Source organism: Diabrotica undecimpunctata, chromosome 8 (genome assembly GCF_040954645.1).
Source record: "Diabrotica undecimpunctata isolate CICGRU chromosome 8, icDiaUnde3, whole genome shotgun sequence".
Lineage (NCBI taxonomy): Eukaryota > Metazoa > Arthropoda > Insecta > Coleoptera > Chrysomelidae > Diabrotica > Diabrotica undecimpunctata.
The window spans coordinates 29,837,694-29,854,922 of record NC_092810.1 but is presented as its reverse complement, the minus strand read 5'-3'; the positions used below and the strand labels follow the sequence as shown (position 1 = coordinate 29,854,922).

At 32.3% G+C, this 17,229-nt stretch overlaps 1 protein-coding gene across 4 annotated transcripts in view; it reads right to left on the bottom strand.

The window, feature by feature from the left end:
• Positions 1-3,664: 3,664 nt before the first annotated feature.
• Slmap (Sarcolemma associated protein) overlaps positions 3,665-17,229 on the bottom strand; it is a 53,799-nt gene continuing 40,234 nt past the window's right edge. For all 4 annotated transcript variants that reach the window (XM_072539977.1, XM_072539976.1, XM_072539978.1 and 1 more), the window contains 4 exons: positions 16,468-16,590; positions 15,706-15,855; positions 13,633-13,932; positions 3,665-11,846 (listed from right to left, as the gene is read on the bottom strand). In XM_072539977.1, coding sequence (XP_072396078.1) covers positions 11,463-11,846; positions 13,633-13,932; positions 15,706-15,855; positions 16,468-16,590 — 957 coding nt within the window. In that variant the 3' untranslated portion in view covers positions 3,665-11,462. The remainder of the gene's footprint in view (positions 11,847-13,632; positions 13,933-15,705; positions 15,856-16,467; positions 16,591-17,229) is intronic.

Sequence of the window (17,229 nt, the reverse complement as noted above, 5' to 3'; positions counted from 1 at the left end):
AGCACTTCTTGTGGAATATATGGTTTGTTTCTTTTCAAAGTACCAACTAATGATAAATTCCAAGACAACAGGAGACGGGCTAGTGGAAGAGTTGTGATAAAATTATCCATTGTTATGTTTCGTCCAGAATTTTTGTATCGGTAACACAAATCTTTTACTACGCGTTCACCTTGATTAGTTTCACGTCCAGTCGAATTTTTTCCAGTATAAATTTGTCCAGTAAGTGAATACGAATTATTGGCTTCACAAACCCACCAAACCTTGATGCCATACTTGGCAGGTTTTGCTGGCATATATTGCGTGAAACGTGTCCTACCTCTAAAAGAAAATAACTGTTCATCCACAGTAAGAGAATCCGACGGTACATAGTTACGACGTAAATTATCATTGAGATGATGGAATATATCTGTAATAGCTGCAGCTTTATCATTTTGCAAACGTTCTGCACGTGTTTTGTCATTGACAAACCGTAAGAATCTGCTGATGCTCCAAAAGCGATTTATGCCCATACTTGCTCGGTACAAAGGATGAGAGTCTGTTTTCCATAAATCTTTCGAGTTCTCTGAATTTGAATGCCGTACTCCTGCTGTAATAAGAATACCTAAGTATGCATCAAATTCTTCTGTTGTGAGTGACTTCCAAACATTTCGAGGTTTGTCGGGGTTTTCAACATTATACTTTTCACAAACGCTATTAGCTTTTCGATTGGTTTCGCGTATAATTATGTCACACATTACGTCACTGAAAACACATTTGAATGTATCTCTAATCGAAAGAGTTTTAGTAGAACGTACTGGGCCCGTTTTTTCACGCAAAAGGTTACGTTTCAGTGTTCGACTTGCAGTAAACGGTTTTCGTTGCCAAATCGTTATATCTTTTGCAACCAGAACATCACTTTGGGAAGAACTTTCTTGAAAATCGTCAAAATCTTCATCACTACTATCGTCGCCGTCGGTATCGATTTCAATCTTATTATTGATATCAGTAAAAACGTCCTCTACGTCAGAAGCTTCATCTCCATCCAGTTTGCTTTGCGAAACATAGTCCTCATCTGATTCCTGGTTTTCGATATTTTTGTCTACTTCCTCATCTATATCGTCTATAAATTGTTGCAAGTACTTCTGTTGCTTTTCATACGTCAGTCATTCTAAAATTGAATGATCTATGTATAAAACATTGTAAAAATAAACAGTAATAACTTACCTTCTAAATTCGCTAGCACTCACTTCTCTTCTTGCCATTATTACAAGTAATTACAACATAAAACACGCATATAGTCACAAAAATATTAACAACTTGTAAGCACAGTTAAATAAACACTGATAGCAAACAAGGAAAAATCCCAATTGTATTATTTTCGGAATGTACAAGCGAAGTTTACCGAAACAATGTCGGGTACCTGGGTAGCACGGGTATAGATTCCCGTATCAGGTACTTGGGTATTGACATAACGGTTAAACAATTGGTAGAGTTCCTGGTTGTACCTGGATCTCCATACTCCGTTTTCATTAATAGGTCCAAATATCTTCCTTAGGACTTTTCGTTCAAAGACTTCCAGCTTTCGTAGGCCAAGCAAGAATAAACATTCAATAACTGTTCCATTTTAAGAAAACTTCAATTGCAATATTGCGTAATAACCACTATTTATTCTTTTGCAAACAAGTTTAATTTGAGATTACCAGCTCCTGTTACAATTAAGATACAAACCTAAAAGTTTAGTGGAAGGTGTAGAATCAACCAATTTACCATTTACTTTTATATAAAACTGGTAACTTGATTTTGATCTATAATAGAATTGCATGCTTGTGGTTTTTTTAGAATTAACAATCAAAGCATTTTTTTTACACTTCGCTGTAAAATCTTCTGATATAACATTCAGTTAGACAGTTAATTCGTCGGTACTTGAAGCAGATGTAGCAATAGTTGTGTCATCTGCATACATAAATATGTTATTTGAACTGACATATTTTGGCATATAATTATCATAGCGTAGGAATATTAATGACCCCAATATTGAACCCTGAGGAACCCCAATATCACCATAATCTGATGGAGAATCACTAAGTTTAACGAAGATCTTCCTAGAATGTAAATAAGATGACAGCCATAATGAGAACTGAGCATGAAAACCAAGATTTTTTAACTTTTCTATAGCAACTCTTAGGTTTATAGAAGCAATTGCTTTTGAGAGATCAAAGAAAAGTGCCCCCACAAACTCCCCAGATCCAGTGCGTTGTGAATGAAACTGAGTAATTCAGTGGTAGCATTATGGTTGATGGAATTGACAAGTGACAAGGTCATACCTCTTTTATGACTTCAAGCTCCTCCCAAATACAGGCCGTCGCTTTAATTGTATTAATTTTATTAGTTATCGATTGAGAGTTAACACTTAAGATTTTAATTTTTTTTTAAAGAATCACTTGATTACTATTATTTGTGTACCGTTCGCGTCATAAAAAACTGGTACAACTCTTATTACCGAAATCATGTTTTTCAAGTTGTGTAAGTTGATCTTGTCACATGTGTCATTCTAATTTCTAGGGCACTGTTGCCAGTTCAACGAAAATATTATATGAAATCAGCTAAAAGCAGGGCTGTGTGACAGACCGCCAGTTTTGAGTATTCTAAAAACTAAAACATCGAGCATTCTCGATCAGTCAGTCACATTAAATTTGTTTAAACATGCATCCTAAAAAATTCTCATATTAATTTTGTAATTTTTCATTACCTCAATTAAGTACTCATACCTTGATTTGTGTTTCATTATAATTTATGAAAATATTTCAATTCAAATATAGTGATAGATAAAATCAATCTAGACATAACTTTAAATTATTATAATAAAACATTACAGTGAGGTATTGGATCTGTCACTTTATAATCTACGTAGGATAAAGTATAATGTTAGTTTTTGTTAATGTTATCGTTCATATAATAAATTAATTTTGGTAGTTGGCCTGTGACTAAACTTATTGATACAAAATACAGTTCGTGTTCGCTAGGTAATTGAAGTAAAAAATTAGATACAGTAGATGCGTTCCAATGTTCGGTGTGCCAATAATCTAGGTTTAAAGATCCTTCAAATATTTTGGATATTAGCTGAACCCTATCTCTGGTTATTAAATTTATTAAATACGGTTTTTTATTGTTAATGATAAAAATAATACCTATCTAATAATAACTTTATTTTTTTAATTAGATTAGTGCAATTCTGTTATCTGTGATGGCAACAGCGAATTAATTCACGAACCACTGTATACAGTCTGAACCCAGGTTTACATTGGGAAAAAAAAGTGTACCAGTTTTATATGACGGGAAGTGTACTTACATCAACGTAGTTGGTTATGTCGAATTTGTCAGGTGCGTTCTCTGTAGGGCATATATCCAGAGTTCATAGCATTTTGAAAATTAGACTCATAAATGCTTACCTTAAATGACGAATATATATATTGGAATGTTTCAATCTAAGAGACTCACAGGTTACTACTGGGAAGTGTGGTTGTAACATATTTCATAAATCATTTGCGTTTACCTGTGGTGGTTTATTTCGTTCATTGTACTCTAGAAGTCAAGTGCCCCCATCTCTGTAGTGGTGCTGCGTTATGATTATCTCGGGAAATATGTTTCCCCCGTCTATGTGTATCAGGTGCAAATAAAACACAGATTCAAATTTGTTTTTAACTTTTAAATACCTTAAATGACAATATATACATTCAGTTATAAACAAAAGAAATAATATATTAATGAAACTATACAATCTAACATAAAATACAACATAACAAACATATCTCACTACTTAACCGTCTGATGATAACAATCTTCTGATACACGAAATCTGATAACAATTTTGGTTAGTCCTAAACGCATTGACATCAAAAATCCATCAATTCGAGCGCATCATATAAACAAATTAAAAAATAATAAAAAATAAAAGTTCCTTTTTAGGAATAATAGTCGTTTGTACTAAAAGTAAACAGGTGTTGTACGTTTATGGCACTTTGTTGTTTTGAACCATTCTTTTTTCGATGCCTACAAGCCAAGCAGTATTTAAATATGTGTCAAATTTCCTTTCAACATTTTCTGTACCTTTAGAGCTCTTGTGAATGACCGGTTTTAATACAAAATTGATGTTAATCAAGAATTAGATGGAGCCATGGGCGCGCATCTTCTATTCTCAGCCGACACGGCTAAAAAACCGGGTCGTTAACAAGAGGTCTTAGATCCTATAATTAAATTTCATATAATATACGATTAGAAATTCTATTGTTATTAGTTTTTTGTGGTTTTCTTCAATGATTATGTTGTAAAAACCAACAATTAATGTTTCATTTACAATATAATAGGAGTAAAAGCTGTAGAATAAAATAACATCTAATACTAAGTACGTACATTTTTGGTAAATAATAACTATGCGCTCGGTTGAATGAATTTTACAATTCTACATAAATCTACAACTTTTCAAATTATGATTATGGCAAATAACTTAGATTTGTTCATGTACAAAAAGAGATTATGAGTCTGTTCTCGAATTTTGTGTTAAGGTGTATTCGGGTTTGCAAACATTTAATATATCCAAAAGAACATTAGATCCTTCAAAAATTCTAGTAGTTAACTCTATATTTTTACGTATATAATAATCCCTGATGTTTGTTCCTTTATAAAAAAAATATTCACTTACTAAAATAAAAACTACAGAGAAAATTTTTTCGTAACACAAAAGCTAACTATGCTTCTTTGGTCCTTACAACAGAACCACAAAGCACAAAAAAATTTAAATAAGCAAAGACTGCATTGAAAAATTCAGAATTAAAAAATCTATGTCACCAATGTTCTTTTTCTGTATACTTGTACTCTTGAGAACAGGACTTTTTATATATTTTTATAATTAAGTAAAAAGGTCAGTGTTATTGAAGTATTTTTGGTTATAGGAGCTAACTTTCGAATACATTTCCATTTTTTGTTCAATTGGAAATCATTTTTGTAACATACCTTCTTGATAATCTGACAACATATGCCCCAAGCTCAGCTCTGGCTCCAATATTATCAATATATAGTAAAATTATTTATTGTTATACAATAATTGTTAAATTGTGACAGTCACAGTCAAAAATTGACAATGTAGAGTATCAGAGCTTGATAGTTATTGTGTAATAAAACATACAAAGGGTTTTTATATAACGAAAAAGATATTTTAGAATGTATTGAGTAAAACTGGCGATACATTCTGTCAGTTCTTGATAACTGAACGATAATGGATTTTGTGCAATAATTGGGAACATCGGAGGACCATCTTGAATGGACAATATATTATCTTATGGCTCGATAACTAATGACAATATACTTTGTCAACTTATTAACTACTGCACAATAACTGAACATCTGAAGATTACATTTATAGTGACTAAAGAGATTTGCCAAAGGGATATTCGATAAAAATTGAGATAACACAAGAAAAAGTGTCATATCAAAGATAAATATTTAGGATATGTGTAGAATTTATTCACATTTACATGACAAATATGAATAAATTTGACAATATATATAAGATAAATAAATACATATTAACACACGTTGAAAGTGCTTTTAGTAATACACATCTTAGTAATGTAAAAAAACTAGCATCTAGACACGTAGAAATGATTTCTGTCTAAAATAGCATTAATTCGAGCAAAATTATTCGTTCTGAAGTTTCTTTGTCTACAGTATATATCCAAAGACAAGGAAAATATGCAATGGGTATGTACCTCCATTATTAATAGTAAAAAAAATGAACAGCGGACTTGAAACGCGGTAAAGATTATGAAACTATTGAAAGAAACTAACTTAAATGCGTAATAGGGTTCTAGATGATCAAAGACTAAGGTATGTGAGATATGCTAAAGCACAGAAGAAAGGATATGGCACGTTTTAGACGTAGAGCATAGTAGAGGTTTCGCATTTGTAAAATATTGACCATAAATAACCGAGGAGTCGATATTTTGCCGTTTTAGACATTCGATCGATATTATTAGATTATTACTTTACATTCGAATCAAAATGACAGTCCTCACAGTAACATTAAGTCGGTGGTTTTGCACAGAAGGAAGCTGCCACAATTATCACGTCTGGAGAGGTTATGGTTAGCACTTTTGGAATTCCAAACTTGCCTACGGGTGAAATAATTCGTCCGGAATATATGAAAAACCTGATTTGGCTATTGGAGAACCGTTCGACAAACTGTAACAAAAATTGTGAATTCCAGAGCGAGTACACTGACAAATAATTGATTTTTTGTAATAAAAAACTCATTTTTCGCTTTTAAGTCTAGAGAACCCACATATCTAGAAATTAACATAAAAAATGAACAAAACATTTAAATAAAAAGTTGACGGAGCTATTTTTGTAAACAGCAATCAAGCTATCTATAAAAACACTGGTTTAATAGGACCTGTAATAAGAGGTAATGATACAAACAACATAAAAAAAAAAACAATAAATCCATACACTGTGCTGGAAACGAAAGGTAACTAAGCTGACTATAAATGAACTGTTTAGAACAAATACAAGTAAGCTTGGGATAGATTTAATGATGTACAAGGTCCTATAAGGGCAATAAAACAAAATTTTGACGATTTGACGTGCAAAACCAAAGACGAAAGAAAAATAAAATTGAAAGGGGCAACAATATAGTTCATTAATCAAAATGAAACTAGGCAGAAAATATGTGTACATTCTTTTAATAAACAGAGAGAATACTACGCATGTATTTTCTTCCTATACTTATACGATTTCAGAAACTTGCGAACTTTTCTCGAAAACAGAAATAATTTCTGCACACAACTTTTAGTGTTGTCATTAAATTTAATGTTTAATTAATCCGAATCCGTCATTACATTTTCTACCTCTGTTACAGTTTTAGCTGCAGGACCAACATTTTTAGTTGTTCTTGACGAATTTCCATAATTTTTCAAAACTCATCTCCTATATCCAAAGCAGTGTTTTTACAATACTCACAAACAACTGCACAAATATTGTAATAACACTTGTTATCGTATGTAAACTCCCTATAACGATATTAAAATAGCCAAATTCTTGTATCAACGGTACTACAACGAACAGAATCAAGATCTCTACTAATATCGTGCAAAAACTATTAAAAATCAATCGTACAAAGTACCGTCCACGTCGGTATGATATCCTACAAACATCTTTTAAAAACGAAATGTTACAGGCTTTATTTAATAAATTATATTTTTATGTTTAACAATTATTTTGATCATTCCGTAGTTTTGTACCTCTAGAAATTGTAATAAATAGTATTTACAATTATTTAATACTATCTATAGTATGATCGATCGATTTGCTGACCCATTATCTATCCAATATATACTAGTACGCTTTTTGCAGGTTGGCTATACTTTGTTGGCCATATTAAAATATAGCAATTTTGCTCGAAAGTCGAAGGGGTTATTGGCAAAACTATGACAGTATTTAAAACAATCAATAAATTAAATATAATAAAATTGCAAAGAAATTAGAGAAATATTTTATGCTTGAGACTTAACTACAAACACCAACTGATATATATGAAAATACAAACATCTACCTATATCCGTCAAAGATTTTAGAAGTACGTCCAAGAGGGGAGACTTCGTACGGTGTCGCTCTTGATAGCGTTAAGAAAAGAAATAAAAGAAGAACATAGTAACATCCTCCTTCCTCTCTTTATTCTTCTTAAGGATGTGGTGTCGTTATGGTATTCGAACACTATTCGTATGAATAACATGAATAATTGTATTTATGTTCGAAAAATAACAAATTTTAAAATAAAAGGTGAAAGACGAAAATTTTTTTTAAAGTTGGTACTGTAAAAATGAGTTATTCGTATATCTTAGTTACGAAATACCGCCGCTGTGTTGCTTTCCACCCTTACAGGCCTTTGCCTGAAATTATTTCTTCCTGCTATTTCGTCTGCGACAGCGGCAAATAGTATCAAACGATGCGTCAACAGTTGCAGTTACCTTCTGGTCTTCGTAGACCAATCTGAAGCCTCTTAGAATATATATATATATATATATATATATATATATATATATATATATATATATATATATATATATATATATATATATATATATATATATCCCACACAAAAATATCGTTTTTGCTGCACAAGTTTTTGTGTCCAAGCTTTAACAACTATTATGTGAAACAATGCGCTTCCATGTAATTAAATTTAACTGCTATATTTTAATCTTTAACAATTGGTGTGTTCTTACTTTCTTGACATCCCTAGTATAAACACTATTTAATGAAATCATTGTCCATGAAGACAATAATTTCATTTTAGTAGTCCACCGGCAAATAAATAATAAATGAATGAAAATGTATATGAATTAAGTGTTTCTTTTTTAAATTATACCGGGGGCCACTTATTGAGAGATTTCATTTGACATCTACCTTGAATTGGAGTGACGATAACCAATAAGTATATCTTGTAAAGATGCCACACGCACTGTATACATTATATAAATAGACATTGGATAGATAGGATCCCAAAAATTCGACAAAAAGAATAGTTGAGTCGGTTGTGGAACGACAACTGGCAAATAAATATTTGTGACCAATATATTTTTCATTATTAATGTCGAATCTTCAAGATTTAGTCGTCAGTTTAAAATCTAGTGAACTGATATTTAAACTAAATTGTCAATGTGACAATTGTATTCATATAATCGTTTTTGTTATCAGTAAGAGCTTTCTTGAGATGAAAGAACACGTCGGCATTGTGTGATATTCTCTCTTGGTATAAAGAGTCATAAATAAGTCCAGAATAGCTTGTATCTTAAATCCCCTTATTTTCCGGGTTGGAATGTCAAATTTGGTAATGTTGAGCATTATACCCTATCACTAGAGTCCTCATAAGTATCTATTCCGGGATCTGAGTGTCTGGAGTCACCAAATTCCTTCACTAGTGCACTTACTGGCACTATATATTACAATAGTACAGTTTATAGTGCCAGTGAGTATAGTAATAAAGTTATCTGTGGACTCAGAGAACTGAGAAGGAATATATTCTGATGAAGACTCCAAATATGGTTCAAATTCGACATATTGATCCCGGAAACCGAGTGTTATATTAATTTTTATAATAATATTGACCTCAGTTCGTGTGAACTGGTTTGGTAAATTCATACAAAACTTTCTCCACCTTTTATATACCGATTTTTCAGCCACATATAAATTTATAATTATATTGTTAAGATAAAGATTTACTGACATAATTCGTATAAAAGTCTCAAGCTAAATTTATATAAAAATGACTAATTCATTCCAATTGGCGTATCTAGAAAGCTCAAATAGTGGCAAAATTTCATTCAGTCCTCACTTAGCCGTCTAAAAACAAAAAATTAACTACCTGTACTGCTAAATTTCGATATAAAAAATTCTAACACTTCCTAATCGACGTCTTAGACGTCACTCTCAGCGCTTTCTCCACCAGATTCTAAACTAGATCGATCGCTGTCGGTTGGTCTTTGGTGAAACAGTGTATTGCACCAAATTGTAATACTGAAAGCATCTGCATCCAGTTGAACACATTTTTTAGATATAGAGTTAACATTTCGATAATATAGTCTTAAAGTTTTATTTTTCAACCTCGTCTCACCAAGACCTCGTTTTCCGGCAAGAAGCAGAAGGAGCTTACTATTTGAGATTTACCAAATAAATTATTAAAAATCTCCGACATTTTAATCAATAGTGCAGTCTATGAATTGTTGGATTAGTCTTTAGTTACTTTGAGTAGTGATAAATCTGGCAACTATTACTTGTAGGTGTACCCCCTCCCCATGCTTATGGAACTATCGCGGTCACTGTTGCCGCTACTTGCTTCCTACCAAACTTAAATAAACAAATTTCTGCCTAGTTCAATTTTTATGTTGTGCATGAAATCACTGTTTTATTGTACTAGTATAGTATCATAGTAAATGTGGGCTTACAAAGAATTTTTTACAAGATACTTGTTTTTTTTTTTTCATCAGCAAGCCGAGAACTTTTATGATTGCCATCGTATGTTTATTGCAAAAAAAATTAAAGCACTGCATGTACTTCGTTACAATTTCTGATACATTGTATAGAAAGATTACTAGTGAGAAAAATGTCATAAGTTGATAGTTTTTGTAAAATCATTATGGTCTTTGCAATATGGCAATACAATTTCACTTGATGTTTCATTTGAAACGTGATATATTGTATAGTTAGCGATATAGAGCTAGAAAATTAAGTGGCTTGTATCGAGCAACACAAAAATACCGATATGGCAAATAGGTAAAAAAAGACCCATAGAAGAAATAAACCATGAAAACCAAATGGCAAATAGGAGACAGGGTTTCATCCAAGCGCACAAATTGAGAAGAAGAGGAAATTCCTCATTAACAATAACAATCTAAGTCAAATAATTGAAATAGCTTTATATAATAAGGTAAAATGAAAAATAGAAGAAAGTCATAAAATGTAGAGATATTTCCATTACTACGAACAGATCTTGATAAAGGCAAGTAAATACAAACGTGTCTCGGGACACGAATCGCCTTTTACCCTCTCTACCATTCTTTTACGATCCTTTCGAATTAATATGCCCTTTGGAAAAAATGAACATGCCATGCTTATGAATTTTGAGCGGTATTTCATGGCCTTGAAATATACAGAGGATTGACGATTAAAGACGGAGGAGAACCTGAAGAAACTGATCAAAAACAAATAAAAGATTTACGTTCCTATCAATATTTGTGTCATTTTAAGTAGTATTAGGCAGAATTGTGGTATACAATGTGGATACACCGCCTGTACTGCATTTTTTGAAGATACCCACTGTTTTCATTAATACGTCACCCATTATTTCAAATATATATACTGCACTTCATATAGTTCATAATATTTTCTTAATCTTGTACATTGTAACATAAAAGAGCTGCCAGTGAGAAAAATGTCAGAAAATTTGAAAGTTTTGTAAAATGATTATGGTCTTTTTAATATTTCAAAACATTTTCTCTTCATTTTTCATTATATCAGAATTTTGTATAGTTGGGCCATTTAGAACTAGGAAATTGAATACAGTTGAGTAGAATAAAATACAAAAATTATTAAATTGGTAAAATAGGTTTAAAGAAGAGAAAAAGTATGAAAAAAATGCAAAAACAAAAAAACATGTAGAAAAATAGGAGTAGAAAGTTTCATTAACTCTTAAAAGTGCAAGAAACTCATCATTATTAACAATTCTTGTCCGTAAATTATTTAAATATGCCATTTTCATTTTACTTAACCCATTGATATAAATTTAAAACCTAATACCTCTATGAAGAACTACTTTTTCTATGCTCGTGCATCCTCCTGCTCTTGCCGTTGACGCTTCACTACGTCTCGTTGATGATTTTCAAAAGAAACTCTATGAAGAAATAAAAAAATAATAACAAAATGGCCACGAATCAGGATATCATAGCACTTATCAGTAGATACAGCACCATTACGACTAGGGGGGCGACGTACCAGAAGAACTGGTTGTAAAATCGGTTGCACATTGCGTCGTACTGGCCCTTCAGCGTTGCCAGATCGTGACGCAAACCCAGTTTTTCTTCGCTCACTTGAGCGTAGCGTTCTTTTATCAAAACGAGTTCTTCTTCGACTTGGGCCAATTGGTCCACGGGCACGACCGCCTTCTGGAGATTGGATTCGGCGATAGTTTCCACTTTTTCTTGTTCGTGAGTTTGTTTCATCTTTTCCGTAGTTGATTCGAGTTCTCGATGTAAGGCGGCTACTCTAATCTTTTCTAAAGCTGATTCGAGTTCTAGATTCAAGGCGGATAGTCTATCCTAGAAAAAGAAAAACAAAAGCTAGTATTCGCTGTCTATTATACATATTGATCAATAAAACAGTATATGCCATATTAGTGTGTTATGTTGAAATTATGTGTCATAATGATCTCATTATTATAACGTCACACTCTCATTTTAAGGTTAGATTAGGTTAAAAAACAGTTACTGTGCAGATCGTAGTGATTTTTTTTTCAAAACATCTCTAGAGATATGGTAAAGGAAGTTATATTGCAATCAATATGGCAAATACATTCAAAAAATTTGTTTGTGTAGGATGAAAAAGGGAAACCACACATATATGTTCGGTAAAATTTATACATACTGACATTAATGATCTGATTATTGTGATTTCACATTATTATTTTGAGGTTAGGTTAAAAAACATTTACTGCGCAGATCGTGGTAATTTTTTTGTTCTGATCGAGATGGTTACGGAAGTTTCACTATTTTATTGCAAAAAATATGGCAAATACATTCAGAAAATGCGTCTAAAATGAACTAAATGATAACAGGTAGGTTATTCTGTTTATTTAGGATTAAAGAGGGAAAGCAGACATATGCTCGGTAAAACTTTAATAATCTCATTACTTTGACGTCACATTCTCATTTTGAAAAAAGTAAACCAAACATATGCTGGGTAAAACTTATAAGCCTGACATTAATGATCTCATTATTGTGACATCGCACTCTGATTTTGAGGTTAGATTAGGTTAAAAAAACATTTACTGTGCAGATCGAGGTCATTTCTTTTTAAACATTTTTAGAGACATGGTAACGGAAGTTTTACTATTATATTGCAATAAATATAGCAAATACATTCATAAAATGAGTCTAAAATGAACTAAATCAATATAGGTTAGTTTATTCTGTTGTGTAGGATGAAAAAGGGAAACCAGACATACGTTCGCTAAAACTTAAACAGACTGACATTAATTAATGATCTCATTATTGGGACGTCACACTTTTACTTTGAGGTTATGTTAGGTTCAAAAACATCTACTGCGCAGATCGTGGCGATATGCTTTTCAAAACATCGCTGATCGAGATGGCAACGGAAGTTTTACTATTTTACTGCAATAAATTTGGCAAATACATTCCGAAAAGGCGTTTAAAATAAACTAAAAGATAATACGTTGTTATTATATTTGTTTAGAATATAGCGGGGAAAGCAAACATATGTTCGGTAAAACTTATACAGACTGGCATTAATGATCTGATTATTGTGACGTCACACTGTAATTTTGAGGTTAGTTTAGGTTAAAAAATATTTATTGAGTTGATCGTGCTCATTTTCGTTTCAAACCATCGCTAGAGAGATGGTAACGGAAGTTTTATTAATTTATTCCAATAAATATAGCAAATACATTCAGAAAATGAGTCTAAAATGAACTACATGATTAAAGCGTACGTTATGTTGTTTGTTTAGGATGAAACTATTATTTGAGTGATGACAAGGGAAGTTTTAATAGTTTCTTGCAATAAAACATGACACATGAACTAAATTCTAATAGGATAGGTTATTTTGTATGCTTAGGATGAAACTCCGAAGTGAACATACACAAAGAGAATAAATTGATATTACTGTTTATATAATTATATATCAGCTTTTCCTAGGTATATAGGGATCTCGCTTGTGGTTGACTTCAGTAAGTGATTGAATAATGGTTTCGAATGGTTGCGTATCTTCTGAATAAAAAAATGTTAGAGATGATTGTATGAGTAAAACAATAAGGGATTAGGAAAAAAAATTTCTGTGCGAGTACCTACTAGCGAATCTACTTACTCTTTGTTGTTGATTTTCATTAGCACTTTCTTTCCACTTCTGTCTAAGTAAAACTAATTCTTGCTTCAGTACGTCATTTTCTGCGAGACGATCGTTGGACAAGGTTTTCTCGTCTTCCAGCGCCTTATCTAATTCTTCTATTTTACTTCTATGGGCGTTAGCTATTGTCTCTAACGTCTCGATTTTGCGTTTGAGTTCGCTTTGTGCAGCGTGAAATTGATATTTAAGCGTTTTCGAGTCGACTGCGTCGGTCCTTTCGGTGGATTCCTCCGAGTTATCATCTGAAGGGTCCTCTTTTTCCTGAAAAAAATATATATTAAAAAGTTTGTTCGGAGTTTGTTTGTTTTTTTTTTTCTGTTTTCTCCCATTTTTTTGGTTTAAAACATAAACTTTTGTGAAAAGCGATCAAATAACTAATGGATACTCAAGAAGAGACCCCATCAGGAAAAAACATAGCGTGCCAGATATATTTCACGCAATATGTTCTGAAAAAGTATTTTTCATCAAACAAAACACCCAAATCAGTATCTTTGTGTGTAGCTTAGTAGCTTTGTTATATTAGCAATGCACGCAGCTGGCTGAAAAGTAAAATATATCAAACATAAAAAAAATATGTATGAGGATTGATCATTAAGTTCCTAAAATTCTTGAATTGTGTAGCAAAAGTGCAGTGATGTGCATTGTTTGGAGTGACTGGCAAAATTATGTTGACAGCTCTGACTTTTTAGATGCTTAATTGCTTTTGTTTCCACGAAGCTATATAGCTTTTATAAAATATATTCGATATATCTAAGCTGCATTAATATAAAACCACCCTCTGGCAACGATTAAAACGCAATCCGAATAGTTTTTCTCTCAATATGTAACTATTTAAATTAGTGCAGCAAAAGCGACGAAACAACACCAAAGAATCCTAAGACTACTTGATCAGACACCCACTCAAAGTGGTTGTTGCACGAGCAAAATTACACAAATTGGTATACAAATTGATGAACCATCCACCATACTCGCCCGATTTAGTCATTTGAGACTATTTTTTGTGTGCGAAGAAAGTATGTGTGCAATGAAGAATGATGTAATCGAAAGTTTACACTATTACGAAAAACACCAGCAACATTACTTTACGGAAAGGAGAGAGAAGCTTCATATCAAACATATTGATCGAAAAGGAGACCGTGGAAAAATTAATAAGAAAAATATTAAAAACTGTGGTATACCTATGCTACAATAATATTAAACCACCCTTTGGGAATCATAAAACACAATCCGAATAATTATTCTTCAATATGTAACTGTTGAATGAAACGTTAATACATTTCCACATGCCGGATATGAACAGGGAGTCGAAACAGTGCAACAAAAGGTACGAAACCACACCAAAGAATCCCAAGACTACTACATCAGACACCCACTCAAAGCAGTTGTTGCACGAGCAAAATTACACCAATTTTAATACAAATTGATAAACCATCCACCATACTCGCCCGATTTAGTCCTTTGTGATTACATTATGTGGACGAAGGAAGTATTTTTGCGACAAACAATGATGTAACCGAAAGTTTACACTATTACGAAAAACACCAGCAACATTACTCTACCGAAAGGAGAGATAAGGTTCATATCAAATATATTGATCAAAATGGAGGCTGTGGAAAAATAAATAAAAAAAAATAACAAAAACTGTGGAATACCCGTGCTACAATAATATTAAACCACCCTTTGGCAATGACACCCACTCAAAGCAGTCGTTGCATGAGCAAAATTACACTAATTGGGATATCAAATTGATGAACCATCCATCATACCTGCCCGATTTAGTTCTTTGTGACTATTTTTTTGTTTGCGAACAAAGTATATGTGCAACGAACAATGATGTAACGATGATAGAAAAGCTTCCCATCAAATATATTGATCGAAAAGAAGACTGGAAAAATAATAGCTCTATATAAAACAATCCTTGTATTTCATTCGTAAATTTTTAGATGATATGGTAAATAAATTATAGTTCTATAAGTATTTTATTTAAACATCCATGCAACACACGCACACAATAAAAGCAGAATAGTTCCCTACCTGTTCCATTTCGGGTTCCTCGGGTATCTTAAACGTCACCCGCTTGACCTCTTCCTGAGGTTCGTTCCTCAAATCATTCGAGTTTTTTTCATCTGCGTTCGGTTCGGATTCGTGCTCCTCCCATTCGTATTTTTCTTCCACAGGTCCCACCTAAATGTCAACACCATTTATGTATGGTCGTATTATTTTTGTTGTTAGTAAAAGAAAATTTTTCTCCTGGCGATATAATAATTAATACATTTTAAATCGTTATTTGGTGAAGAATTTGAGTGAATGTTGAATATAAATTAATATCAGTAAGATGACAAATCGTGGAATCAGTTTTACTGTATAGGACGAAAAATGGAATTATCGCATGAAAATGTTTGTCAGATTGCAATCGTTAATAAACAAATGTAGAAGCTTTATTTGCAAAATATTTTGGCAATAGGATAATAAATGAAGAATTATGAACCTTAACCGATGAATAAAAATAAAAATGTGTATATCCCGACAGTTAAATAATATACACTGTGAATTGTGAATTTTATACACGGAAAAGTAATAATAATAAAAACAGGAACTAAAAGAAAATAACTTACATGAACCGAAGCAAAAATGATAACAATAAGCAGAAGAAAAGAGCAATCTTGCCATCAATAACTTACTATTTTGATAGGCCAGGTATTATCGCTAGGAGTAACAAACATGCGCAGATAATTTTAGTACTTGTTATGGTAAAAAATAACTCAAAAAATTTGTCAACTAAAGTGAACTACATACCGTTAAACTAATATGGCTACCTAATCCGTTCGTCTGGTTCATAAGAGATTCGCTGTCTTCATTTTCACTAAGTATATCTTCTTTACACTTCATATCGTTTTCTTTGTAAATAAGATCCAATTGCTGAAATTATAAACCAAAATAGTAGATCTAGAGAACAGCGCAATATTCGTGGTATTTTTATTAGGTGTTTACAAAATCACTGTGATCAGTATAGTGTGACGGTAACAGCGATAGAAAGTTAAGTATACGTCCGCCCCCGCATCACCTTGGGTAACTACCGCAGTTTGTTTCAGACATAATGTCTGAAACAAACCATCCCACAGCCTATCAACCCTGAATACAATCGGGATCGAAACAATTTCTTTAGAGACTGAAAGAAACTTGGGCAAGATCAAGGCATAAAGAAAAACAATAGATCAAAATTGAGCAAAAATACATCCATAATATGCTGTACAGCTCAGCATATCACTTAAGGCACATAATTAACCAATATCACTGAAAAAACTTTTTTTAGGCACTGGAAGAAAATGAGAGCAACATGACAAGGAGAAAAATGCTAATGCATCAGTATTTTAAGAAAAAAATATACCCATATCATGCTCTAGAGATGATTATATCGTTTAAGGAACTTGGTTAACAAATATCATTAGGCAAATTCTCGTAAGTCCAAAATATATCATGTAAGTCATAAGGACAATAATAAAAAAATAGTGCAAGAAAAGATTCTGCACTAAATATGCTCACAATAGGAATTTATAA